At 46.1% G+C, this 12,939-nt stretch overlaps 1 protein-coding gene across 4 annotated transcripts in view; it reads right to left on the reverse strand.

Moving 5' to 3' along the window:
* Positions 1–12,939, reverse strand: part of GTPBP8 (GTP binding protein 8) — a 630,806-nt gene that overhangs the window by 314,260 nt on the left and 303,607 nt on the right. The window contains exon 7 of one of the 4 annotated variants that reach the window (XM_069636005.1): positions 7,921–8,450. The exons of the other annotated variants lie outside the window; for them this stretch is intronic. Coding sequence (XP_069492106.1) covers positions 8,360–8,450 — 91 coding nt within the window. The 3' untranslated portion in view covers positions 7,921–8,359. Of the gene's footprint in view, positions 1–7,920; positions 8,451–12,939 lie in introns of those variants that run through there. 4 annotated transcript variants of the gene reach the window in all.

The following is a 12,939-nucleotide window of genomic DNA, read 5'->3' on the forward strand; positions in this document are numbered from 1 at the left end:
GATAACAAAATAGAGGAAGTTAAGTCCAACATGCAGCTGATGCGCCAAGACATGCGAAATCTCACGGAACGGGTGTCCACCGCAGAAACTGAACAGTGGGAAACGACAACAGCGCTGAAAGATATCCAGCTCAAGGTGCAGGACTTGGAAAGAAGAAACAGAATACTGGAAGACAGGGCAGAAGACGCTGAAGGTCACTCTAGACGTAACAACGTACGCCTACTAGGAAAACCTGAAGGTATGGACGGGCCCAACCCCACAAACTTTATAGAGACCCTTCTACAACAGGAAGTGGGAGCTGGCAGACTCTCAAAAGGATTTGCAGTGGAGCGAGCCCACAGGACCCGACAAAAGAGACAACCGCCTGGCTCATACCCTCGCCCAATGATGGCGAGAATTCTGAACTTCCAGGATAGGGAGATTATTCTGCGATACTCGAGAGAGGGGGGTGAAATAACGAGGGACAATGCTAAAATTGCAATATACCCGGATTACACCCTGGCGGTGCAAAGGGCAAGGAACGCATTTGTCCCAGCAAGACTGCAGCAGTTGAACCGTAAATATATGCTAATGTATCCATCAAGGCTTAAAGTGCTGTACAAGGGTCGAGCTATCTTCCTAGAGACTCCTGCTGCGGCCCCTGTGTGGCTAGAACACAACAACATGAAGTCAGGGGATGAGTTGGGGCCGGACTCAGAACCCCTAGAACCGGAGGGAGTGGTGCCGGATACCACATCAGAAACTACATGCCTATACAGTTGCCTGATTTTTGCCGTGCCCTGGGCACGTTTTATGCAAAATGGACAGGGGCCCTGTGAGGTCACAGAACCGAAACCGGCAGACCCCCCCGCACCCCCATGCGAAAGGACTAGTGCCAGCCATTTGCTGACACACCGTAACCCGCACATGATGTCCCGGAGGGGCCAAGAAGGTGCAGGGGCACCTGAGCGCTGCCTGGTTAGCGCGGCTGCTGGGTGCAGTTTGAGAAGTTTGTCTTCGCAATGCTATGTGGATTAATGAGATGGTCTGTGAGCGGTAAGGGCGAAACTGGGAAGTGGAGGGTGGCAGGGGTCGACTGGGGTGAAGCTGGAGTGGGAATGTCAGGTGGAATGGAACCGGATAATGATGGCAGCTGACATATAACTTTTGACATGGAATGTCCGTGGTATGGGCACCTACATGCGCAGAAACAGGATTAAGTCCTTCCTGTACAGAAAGAAAGTCTCCATAGCATTGTTACAAGAGACCCATCTCACAGTAGACAGTGCTAAAATGGAGAAGTACTGGGGGGTGGGGGGCAGGGCTTTGGTACAGGATACTCTAAATATGCACAGGGTGTATATACCTGGATAGATGAGGCTGTGCCTTTCTACTTATTGTCGAAAGTAGTTGATGCGGAAGGGAGATAGCTAATCATTAGGGGTAGCATTGAACAGAACCAGGTCTGCATAGTGAACTCCTACCTTCCTAATCATGGGACCCCGGAGTACTAACTCCGCCGAACAGAACACTGCAGTCTAAACCCAAAGAACATATTCAATTTAACTTCTCTAAGGTCTCAGTTATCGAGGTAGCGAAAGCTATTCTTGCACTTAAACCATCCAATTGCAAAGGTGACCAATGCCCTGCACAACTGATCAAGGACACGGCTAGAGATCTAGCCCCTTTCATCACCAAACTCATCAACACTTCCTTCACTTACGGCACCATCCCGTGTAATCTCAAGGAATCCTGGGTATTCCCTCTTCTGAAAAAACAAACACTGGACCCTAACATACCCACCAACTACAGGCCCATCACCACTGTGCCATTTCTCCTAAAAATCTTTGACAAGGTAGCATACACCCAAATTCAAAACTTCCTTGAGGTGAACCTACTTTAAGGTGTTTGCCAATCTGGTTTCTGACCACAACATGGCACAGAGATGGCCCTTATTGACCTAAAGACCCAAATAGATTCATTAAGAGATGAGGGAAAACTAGCACTTCTCCTCCTACTAGGCCTCTCAGCTGCCTTTGACTTGGTGGACCATAAAGTCCTGTGTAGTCACTTGAACTCAGCAGCACACTTCTCTCAGGAAGCTATAGTCTGGATACAGTCTTTCAGCAATAGGACTATGAGGATCTTCTCCCCATCAGCCGCTGCAGACCCGATACCTATTACTTGTGGAGTGCCCCAAGGCTCATGCGTCTCGCCAACACACTACAATATCTTCACCAAGCCACTCTTTGACGATCTCGACAATCTGGGTATCACCTACACCAACTATGCAGACGATACCCAGATTCTCCTACCACTTACTGGGGATTATGGAGAAGATCTGGCTATGGTGAACAGTCTATAGCATCGTTCAGGCATGGATGGCCAACCATGGCCTGTGTCTGAACGATGACAAAACAGAGCTCATCATCCTGGGTACCACAGCGCGCATCACTAAACTCAACCTCAATTACTCAGCGTTCATTATTGATGGGAATACTATCAAGGTCGCCAGAGAAGTAAAAACCCTAGGTTTTTACCTCGACTCAACCTTATCTTTTACCAAACAGGTAAATTCACTGGCTTCCTCTACAGCCTACACATGTAAATTAATGCAAGCAGGAAAACTATTCCTGTCAGTTGACAGTTGCTTAATCTTATCTAGAGCCCTCATCTTATCTAAACTTGATTATTGTAATGCTCCCTACATAGGTGCAAACAAACAAACCAACACAATACAAGCGCTCCAAAACAATGCTCTTAGGGCGGCCTTAAGTATGCCTAGAAGAGTACATATATCTGAAATAAGAAGGAAACAAATGGCTCTCCACTCAAGAAAAAAATTCTCAAATCGGCTTCCCTCATCCACAAATGTTTAAATAACAAAGCCCCTCGTTACCTAACAGAACGATTTTTCAGAAAAAATTCCATCAGACCACCAAGAATAGCTAACCCCAATTGTCTTCAAGTACCTAGATTTATACTGTCCACCATAGGATGGTCTAGTTTCCCAGTTAGGGCAGCACAACTGTGGAACTCCTTACCACACACACTCAGATCTGACCAAACGTTTACCAAATTCGGAAAGAACACAATCAAATGGCTCATAGAGAAAGATATGTAACCCACACTCTCCTACTGCACTAACCTAGCCCTGCCTGCATGTAACGCATCTTTGATATAGATCTGCTAATATGTAAATGTTTGTTAATTATGACATGTCTACATTCTCTATACATGTACTATACTGTCTTACCCTCATCCAGTAACGCTGAGGAAACAGTTTTTTACCTCTGCTCCGTAACATCTGTAACTAAGCTGTAAGTTCTCTTCATCTGTGCCCTGATACCTCTGGGTCCACTGCACACAATAAGTAAATAAGCAAACAAATTAACTTGAATGGGCTGAGCAGGAAACTGCTTTTTTTATCTGGGGGGAGGGGGAGATTTTAACTGTGTGCATGATTGTGATCTGAATAGGTCTATCCCGCCACAAAATGGGACAGGGAATACAATGTTGCCACTCAAACTGGTTATAGCGAGACTGGACTTATCAGAGGTGTGGAGGGAACTGCACCCAGGGAGCAGGGAATGTTCCTATTCATTCCCTCACGGGCTATACACAAGAACAGATTATCTCCTTTTAGATAGGCTGTGGATTCAATTTGGGGAAGAGGCGCTCTATCTGGGTAGGTCGATATCGGACCATTTGCCCTTGCAAGTAGTCTGGTCAATGAAGGGTCCTAGGCCCTCCATACCACTGTGTCGGATGCCGACTGATGCTCTGTCAGATGGCGCATTTCAAGAAGCACTCCGTACTAAACTGACCGAATATATAGACACCAATGTGGGGAGCGTAGATAGATGGAGCACCGTCTGGAAAACACTGACAGTAGTGGTGAGAGGGGAAACTATTGCAGGTGCGGGGGGCATCAGGCAGACACTGGGAAGGGAATTAGAGGTAAGCGAGGAGAGGATCCGACAACTAGAAGCCCACGCTCAGAGGTCGAGGAGGAACTGGTGGCGATCAGGGATAACCGCAGAGAGGCCTGGAATAGATTATCAAAGTTTGACTATATAGCAAAAACTACCAGAGCACATTCTGTGGGAGACAAGCCGAGCTGGTTTCTGGAGTGGCTGTGCAGAAGGGAGTACCCGAGACACCCAACTACAATACTCGGACGAGTTGGGCGAGATGCATGCGATGCAATTGTCCATAGACTATACCTTCTGAAAATTCTACTCCTATCTGTACTGCCACGACAAACGAGTGCCACAACAGGACATATTAGACACACTAGAGGAGATAGGGCTGCCCAAGCTAGACAGGGCCCACAGAAAAATGCTCAACAGCGAATTGACTGCTGAGGATCTAAGTGAAGCAATCAAGTCGTTGGCTACCGGTAAAACCCCTGGAAGTGATGGTTTGTCCCCAGAAGTTTACAAAACGTACTCATCAGAGCTAACTTCGATCCTGCATGAAGCATTCATGGAAGCACTTGAGAACAAAGTGCTCCCGAACACCATAAGAGGGACTTTGGTGGGCCCAATCCCTAACCCCTGTAAATTCACGGATGAGTGCGACTCCTATAGGCCCTTGGCAATGCTAAATTATGATGTAAAAATTCTGACAACTAAATTGGCTAAACACCTCTCCAAGGTGATAGGAACTTTAGTACATGGGGTTCATCCCAAACCGCAATACAGCAATAAATGTATGGCATCTACAACATATTGTGGAACAAACATCTAGCCGGCGGGAACACTATGCAGTAGTCTCGCTGGATGCCATAAAGGCATTTGACAATATATTGGGAATGGTTGATTGCGGTACTGAGAGAGTTTGGGCTGGGTCACCACTTTATCAGATGGGTCGAGCTGCTCTATGCATTGCCAGTGGCCCGAGTAAAAACTGGAAGGCTAGTATCAGCTCCCTGGGACATTCAGAGGGGAACCAGACAGGGCTGCCTGTTGTCGCCCATGCTCTACATACTGGGCCTGGAGCCGTTAGCCATATACATAAGAAAACAATTTTTTGATGGTGGGTGGAGTACACCATGTGGTGTCCCTGTACGCTGATAATGTGCTGTTATACCTACAGGACCCACACTTGAACGCCGGTGGTGTTGGATGTACTGGAGAATTTTGCAGGTCTATCAGGGTAATCCTTCAGTAGGAGGAAATCTTGCATATTCCCGTTAGCGGTACTAGCTGGGAAACCAGTGGTTGAGCTTCCGGAAGTTGGGCTTAGCTGCCATTTAAGGTCATTTAGATATCTGGGAGTGAACATTTGGCACACCCCGGACCTGATGCATGAGGACAACACCAAACTGGCGATAAGGGGGCTGGTTCAAAGTCCATGGGGTTTTGGTCAAGACACCCGCTATCGGTGATGGGTAGAGTTGCTATAACTAAAATGATAGTTCTGCCGAGGTTTTTGTATTTCTTCCACAATGTCCACCACTACATCTCAGCCTTATTCTTTTGCATGCTCAAAAAACTGCTGAGAGCTTTTGTGGGGTACAGCCAGAGACAGATTGTCATTATCATTTTAACGCTGCCATACAAGGAGGGTGGGGTCCAATTGCCGAATCTTGAGTGGTATTACCTGGTGGCGCAACTCAGTCACGTGGCCAAATGGCTTGCTGATGAGGCCACCTCGGAAACCAGACTGATAAAACAACTTGTGGCCCCTGCACACTTGAAAGAAATACTCTGGAGCACGTTGAAGTGCCTAAGTACAACCCCAATGATTCTGACGCTGGGTAGGAAGGTCTGGAACAGGACCCTAAAATTGTCAAAATGTGACCGCCCATATTCCCCTTAAACCCAATAGCAGCCGATATCTGTGTAGTCAATGAGGACCTAGTAAACATGAGACTATGGGAGGGGTTTGGTGTCTATACATGGGGTGATGCCTACGAAGAGGGGGCCCTTCATGGAATTTGAGTCCATGATAGAAAAAGATGGGTTGTCCAGAGGCCAATTCCTATGGTACCACAAGATCAAAAAAGTTGCGAAAGAAATCTGGAAGGACTGGCCGGAAGAACCAGAAATAGACCCGATATAGGCAGTGCTTCACAATCTTGGGGATGGGTGGAAACCGGTGTCCAGGATTTACAACCAACTGATGGATAGGCCGAACCCCAAAAACCCAGCACTAAAACAAAAATGGAAGATGGATATGGGAACCGATCTAATGGAGAGGGAATTGGCGAGGGTCCTGGCATACCCCCGGGAGGTTTCCAGAAACGCCAGATTCAGGTTAATTCAACTAAATGTGCTATATAGGACATATGACCCCGGGCAGGATTGCTAAGTTTAACAATAAGGTTACTTCATTGTGCCCTTGGTACGGTTCGGAGTGAGCGGAGTTGCTCCACATGTTTTGGGAGTGCCCAAAGACACAATGCTTTTGGAACAAGATAGAACTGGCCTGTAGGAAAGCCGGAGTGGCAAGATACGAGTGGACATCCAAGGAATGCCTCCTAGGGTCCTACCCGAGGATTGGCAAATATAGGCACATAATCAAGCTCATGGACATGGTATGTATATTGGCAAAAAGGTCCATTGCAATGGCGTGGAAATCAGCGGGAGGTCCACGGTATGAAAAGTGGTATGATGAGTTGGAGCACTGGACGAGTGCTGAGACTAGAGTGTGGGGCGAAGGGGTCTCCAAGGTTGGGGTTGAAGCAAGCCCAGCAGAGGAAGCCTGGAAGGCATTGGTTTGGGACATGTTTCACTCATCTAATGATAAACCACCGTGAAAACATGAGACTACATTTCAGGTTTTGAGTAGCCCATAGTAATGATGTTGCTGTTGGGGTGTTGGTCAGTTGACCCCGTCTGCCCCCTAACACAGGTAGCACTGCCCCAGAATTGATACCTTAATAGTGCACTTGCAGAAAACACTGTCTAGAGGAATAATATGCGAAGACTTGTTAAAATGTTGTTTGTTTATATTAATATGTTGTACAGGATAATATTGGTGAAATGAGCCACAAGCCGCAATGTTTGATATAAATGCCAATAAAAACATTTAAAAATAAAAAAAATGAGGCCTCTGCTTTTTCCCTCTTCCTGGGAAGTAGTCCAATAATATGGCAGAAAGGAGCTGGGAGGCAGTAAAATGTTTGCTACAAAGCCTGTTAAACGTTTTACAAAACTACCTGAAAGTTTCATGCAGTAGACCCTCAAAGTAAGCATGTATGTGCTGTTCATCTCCCCATGAAATTTTGCATGAGTGAAAACGGGCGATATCGTCTTAACTATGCATTTAACCTGAGTTTTGTTAACAAAAATTAAGTAATGAATGCCAGCAATTTACACTTTGCAAATGGCATTTACAATGGAGTGCTATGGAATCTGCATGCTTTGAGCAGGTGCTAAATGAGGGCGGATTTCACTGAATTAACATGAAACTACTGCTGGCGTTAAACTAAATTCTCTTTGAAGTTGGAGATGAAATGCATGGCATAAATGTCCTATTTTCATTTTATGCTGCTTCGCCAATGCCCTAAACTGCAAAAATAAGTAAGGTGAAAATGACTAACACCGTGCTTTTACTACTTAATTCTGCTCTCCATGGCTTAGAAAAGTAGCTCTTTTGAGTTCCTCAAAGTAGCATCCCATTGTTTGTTTGTGCTTTTACAATGGAGAACTGATCATTTGTAAATCTGTCTTGGTAACCTCCCCCCACTACCAAGGGACAAGTCTTGACCCAGCTGCTGGGCAATGTACCATCTGGATGGGAACATAAGAAACCCGGGACAGAATGGAAAGTTAGCAAAATAATAGTAGTTCCACAGTATCGGCCAACCATTTTCATCGTTTACCTTTCGCCATTCTAGATCCTGAAAACAGTGGCACAGATGAATGTTGCTTTACCAGTATGACCCCCAAGTCGAAATCCTGCAGAACTATTAGAGTGCTTAATGACCAATCAGAAAAAGAAGTGTTTGTTTATTGTATTATACCTAGAAGCATGGTTCATTGTTAAGGAAATACCTTTTAGTAGAGGGTTGCACCAGTAAAAGTCCTATCACTCTAATAGACAAGAAACACAGATTTAAGGTAACAATTTTACTAAAAGTAATTATACTTTAGTGTGGCATGCTCAAAAATTAATGAGCTGAACACGCCAGCCGTAGACTCCTGGAAGAAACGCAATTAAGCATATTCAAATAACCATCCAAACTTTCTTGGTTCCCTCCTCTTGCCCCTTAGCTCCTTGTGATCTTGTAGTCCTGGAGGAAAGGCTGCACGTAGATGGAACACAAAAGCTGATCCAACAGCTTTGTCCCCTGATCCCATATAGCCGTCCTTCCATAGTGACTCTTGCTTTACTCCTCGTACATGACACCGACATGACCGACATGGCTTCAACCTGCTGCAGATCCCATCAAGGGAAGGTTCCCAGTTATATGGGCAATGAAACACCTGAGCAGATGGATTCCATGGAACTGCAAGGAGCTGGGAACGAATAATGAAAACATCAATTATTTGGGACACCAACTTGTTGCTATCATCTAGCAATTTAGAACACTATAAGACTGCTCATCAATCGGTATCCGGTTATTGCATCGACAACCAAAGCATCGACAGCCTTACCATCTAAAAAAAGCATTAAAAAAAAAGCATCTAATGCATTTGTTTAGACAGTAAAGAGTTTAGTTTAATACAAATGGGTTTTAAGGTTAAAAAAGGGGGGTTGGGAGAGACCGCCCCATTAAAAAAAATATATATATATTTAAAATGCATTAGCTGCTTTTTTTTAGATGCTTTTTTTTTAGATGGTATGGCATTAGATGCTTTCGATGGAATGACTACAAACCCATCAATGGCTTTGTACTAGGCTATTGCACTTAAGAAGTGACTAGCCAGTGAATTATAATGTGCTATGTAGGAAGTAATTGGTTTCACAAAGCTTCACAAAGCTTGTCGGTTTTAGGCACGAGACCAGAGCATGCACGTGGCAGTAATATGAACGAAAAGCTGTAATGTATAAAAAGGCCACTCCAGCCCCTCCCATCTTACATATTGCTGTCTCCTAAGCACCAGCTGCTTTGGCAGTGAGTTGGTATAGGAAGGGAACTCACCAGCAGGAGGGCCATACTGTAGCAGGGTTCGAAATTGCTGGGAGCTATTTAGTTCCTGGTTACAGCCAAGGGGAGCCTGGTTAGTACATTTGACTCCGGTGGCGAGAGGTGCCATGCAAACCTAGCTATGCAATATTAACTGTGTATATTTGGGAATGCATATAAACGAGAATAAGTTACTTTCTTACCTGGTAACGTTCTTTCGATGGGATGGTCCGATGACATATTCCATATCTATGACAGGTAATCACCACGGCTGTGCTGCTTCAAAAAATCTTTCGGCGTCCTGCGTCGATACGCTGTCCTCGAGGCTCTCCGTCGAGCCTACGTCACTGGATGTTATAAGTAGGACGCATAACGCCCGTAGTTTTTTTCCCCCAGAACGTGTGGCACCAATCTTCTGCCAGTATGACCACAGAAAGCCTTTGTTAGGCAGAATCGTGTGCAGTTCCTTTGGGGAACACTGCACAAAGATTGACTACAGGAGCACCAGTAAACCCAATTGGTGGCAGTCTGCACCACCCAGATGTACCTAATAGCTGTGGCTGAGCAGTCAGACTTCCCTCAAGAAGAGTAGGGCAGTATGCAGAGTATACACAATAGGGTCAAGACACAGTAGAGCAAACAAACACTGACCAGAGCTTTGTATAAAAAGTATATAGTTATTTATTTAAAACACACTTTATGTAATACACTAGCACTCTCAATGAAAAGTAATCTAAAACACAGTCAGGTAAGTGTACACACCTCCCTTGATAACTATCAGACAAGTCAGGGGTAAAGCACAACTATTTGTTAAGATAGAAGTGAGCGCTTAACCTAGATGGCACTCCAATAGTTTAGGTTAAAAAGGGAGAGAAAAGGCAGAGCATAAAATAAAACAGTTGCCAACACTTTTAAGAGTTCAGAGCAAGGGGAGAAAGGCAGGTTATACTGTAGAGCCAAAGTTCATAGGCCAGGCCCACTTTAAATGGAGCAAAGCGAAACATGCCCAGGATCACACGGTTTAAAGTGCACTGAAAGTCTTTGCAGAGTGTTCAAAAGAAGTTGGCGTGAGTCAAAAGATAGTTAGAAGGCCTGGAGCCAACCCAGTTTAGAAGCCAAGGATTTAAGGGTCACCTTTAGCAATCTGTAGAAAGGGGAGGCCAGGCAGGACACAGTACCTTAAGAGAAAGGAAGCTCCAGCGGGGGCAGTTGTTCCTGGAAGTGGTTGAGGTTCGTGGTTCCGACCAGGGGAAGAGAAGCTCTCGTCGAGGAGGAAACGTGGAGTCTTTGCACTGCACAGGGATGAAACCAGCCGCGGAGTTCACGATTAAAAGGTGCGGTCCTTTTATTCGCGGTCAAAAGGGTTGAGCTTGGCTATCCGGCCGCCGGGGTGCTTGGCACGGGCGATTCGACCAAGGGCGTCTTTGAAAGGCAAAAAGGGTGAACTGGTTGGTCCCACCAGCTCAGAGGAAGAAGACTCGTCCAGCATAAGATCTTCTCTTGTCGTCGGGGAAAGTGGTGAGGTAGCTGCAGCAGGGCTTCACGGGTGGTGTCGTCGTTGCAGATGGCTCAGCTTCGTCCCTCTTGGATTCTTAGGTCCTGTGGCGACTTCTGAAGTTCCAGTCCCAAAGGCCCTGCTTTTATGCAGAAAAACCCAAATGCCAATTCCCCCCTCCACCCTGCCTGTGGAACCCAGACGGAGTGGCACCATTTGGAGGGCTTCTGTGGAGAAGCCCGCCAAAATAGTGGAACAAAGGGCTCGACCTTGGTCGGAGTTACACAGACGGACACAAACGCCATTTTAGAATCGAGTTCTGGCAAAAAGACCCAACCGGTGATTTAATATTAAATCAATAAAACCAGCAGTATCTTTAACATTGCACCAAAAAGTGGTGCGTTTAAAATCAATGGGAAAATCCCATAGAGAATATTCTGGTGGAATATTTCACGTGGTAACCACTGCCACCAGCCAGAAACTCGACGAGGGGGGACGGGACAGTGCCCCCTCGAAAACAGACCCAGGGGCAATCGAATTACCCCTTACCAGTACTTCCACAATATGATGGTTTGTACTGGTTCTGTTCACAATTTTGGACTAGTAAAGCCAATGGTGACTTTACATGCCCTGGGAGACAGTAGTCAGTCCCAGGGTATGGAGTCTATGTTTGGGGGTCACTGTGACACCCCTGTGGTACTGCACTGAGGGTGCTGTGTATCACACATACAGAAAAACAGATGATACCCTATGGAGTAAAAAGGAACCCCAGAGCCAATAAGCACATAACAAGTCAAAGACATACCTCAAATCATGAAGAGTGGGAGTAAAAGAGCCTCACTCTTAGGAGAAAAAAACAAAGCCCAAAAATCCAGCAAAGCTGCTGGGGGACTCACTAGGTTTGGTAAATTAGCCTTATAAGAGAAATCTCCCCAACAGCCTTGCGCAAACATAAGCTGCAATCGCGTAAGAAATTCTGTAGCGGGGCAGGTAGGGAGCGAGCGATATGGAATACGTCGTCGGACCATCCCATTGAAAGAACGTTACCAGGTAAGAAATTAACTTGTTCTTCGAGGGGATGGGTCCTCCGACGTATTCTATATCTATGACAGACTCCCAAAGCAGTACCCACGTATGGAGGAGGGAAAAGAATTTAGAATATAGAAATTTAGAATCCCAATCAAATTGCAGAATAGAGGACCGCCTTGCCAAAGGCCAGATCCTATCGAATCTAGGGAGTAGTGTCTTAAAGTGTGGAACGAATCCCATGTGGCTGCTTCACAGATGTTACGAATAGGAACACCCCTCTGCAGGGTAGTAGAGGCAGCCATACCCCTAGTAGAATGGGCCCGTAAGCCTACCGGGGGGTCCTTACCCGCCACGCGCTAACATTCAGAAATTGCCAAGATAATCCATCTAGACAAAGTCTTAGTAACAGCTTGTCCCAAACGCCTTCTAGCGTATCCTATAAAGAGCTGATCGTCCACTCTGACCCGGGACATGCGTGAAATGTAGAAACTTAAAGCTCTCCTAGGATCCAACCTATGGAGCCTCTCCTCTTCCTTACCAGGATGTGGAGGAGGATAAAATGGCGGAAGAATGACCTTCTGGCTTAAATGAAATTCCGACACCACTTTCGGAAGAAAGGAAGGATGAACCCCAAGGACAACCCTGTCCTTACGAAACACCGTGAAGGGTGGCTTAACAGAAAGGGCCTGCAACTCACTCACTCTGCAGCGGAAGTAACCGCAACTAAAAATACAGTTTTAAGGGTTAACAGTCTCAAAGGACAAGAATGTAAAAGCTCAAATGGAGCACCCATTAGGAATTTTAGAACAAGGTTCAAATCCCAACCGGGCACCTGGAAAGGTGACGGTGGAAACACATTAGTGAGCCCTTTCAGAAACTGAGAAATTAAAGGAATTTTGAAATAAGATCACTCCTCAGACGAGTGCTTAAATATAGACAGCGCCGCCAGGTAACCTTTAAATGGTACCCACTTGCAGGCCCTTGTGTGCTAAAGAAAGCAAAAAAGACAGAACCACAGGAATGTCACATGAAAAAGGATCCACATTCTTAACCCTGCACCGGTCGCAGAACTTTCTCCAACGGCAACAGTACAGGGACGTAGTTGCAGGCCGTCTGGCCGAAAGCAACACCTCCATCACGTCTTCAGGGAGGTCCCAATCCTTATACCTCAACTTTTCAGAAGCCAAGCGTGAAGGATGAGGGTTCTGACCTCTGGATGGAGAACCTGACCCCCCTCCCGTGAGCGCAGATCATCTCGGTAGGGAAGACGGCGTGGAGAGCAGATGGACAAGTCGAGAAGGTCCGGGTACCACGTTCTCTGGGCCCATGCCGGAGCAATGAGGATCATCCGGGA

Source organism: Ambystoma mexicanum, chromosome 7p (assembly GCF_040938575.1).
Source record: "Ambystoma mexicanum isolate Mex_15411 chromosome 7p, UKY_AmexF1_1, whole genome shotgun sequence".
NCBI lineage: Eukaryota > Metazoa > Chordata > Amphibia > Caudata > Ambystomatidae > Ambystoma > Ambystoma mexicanum.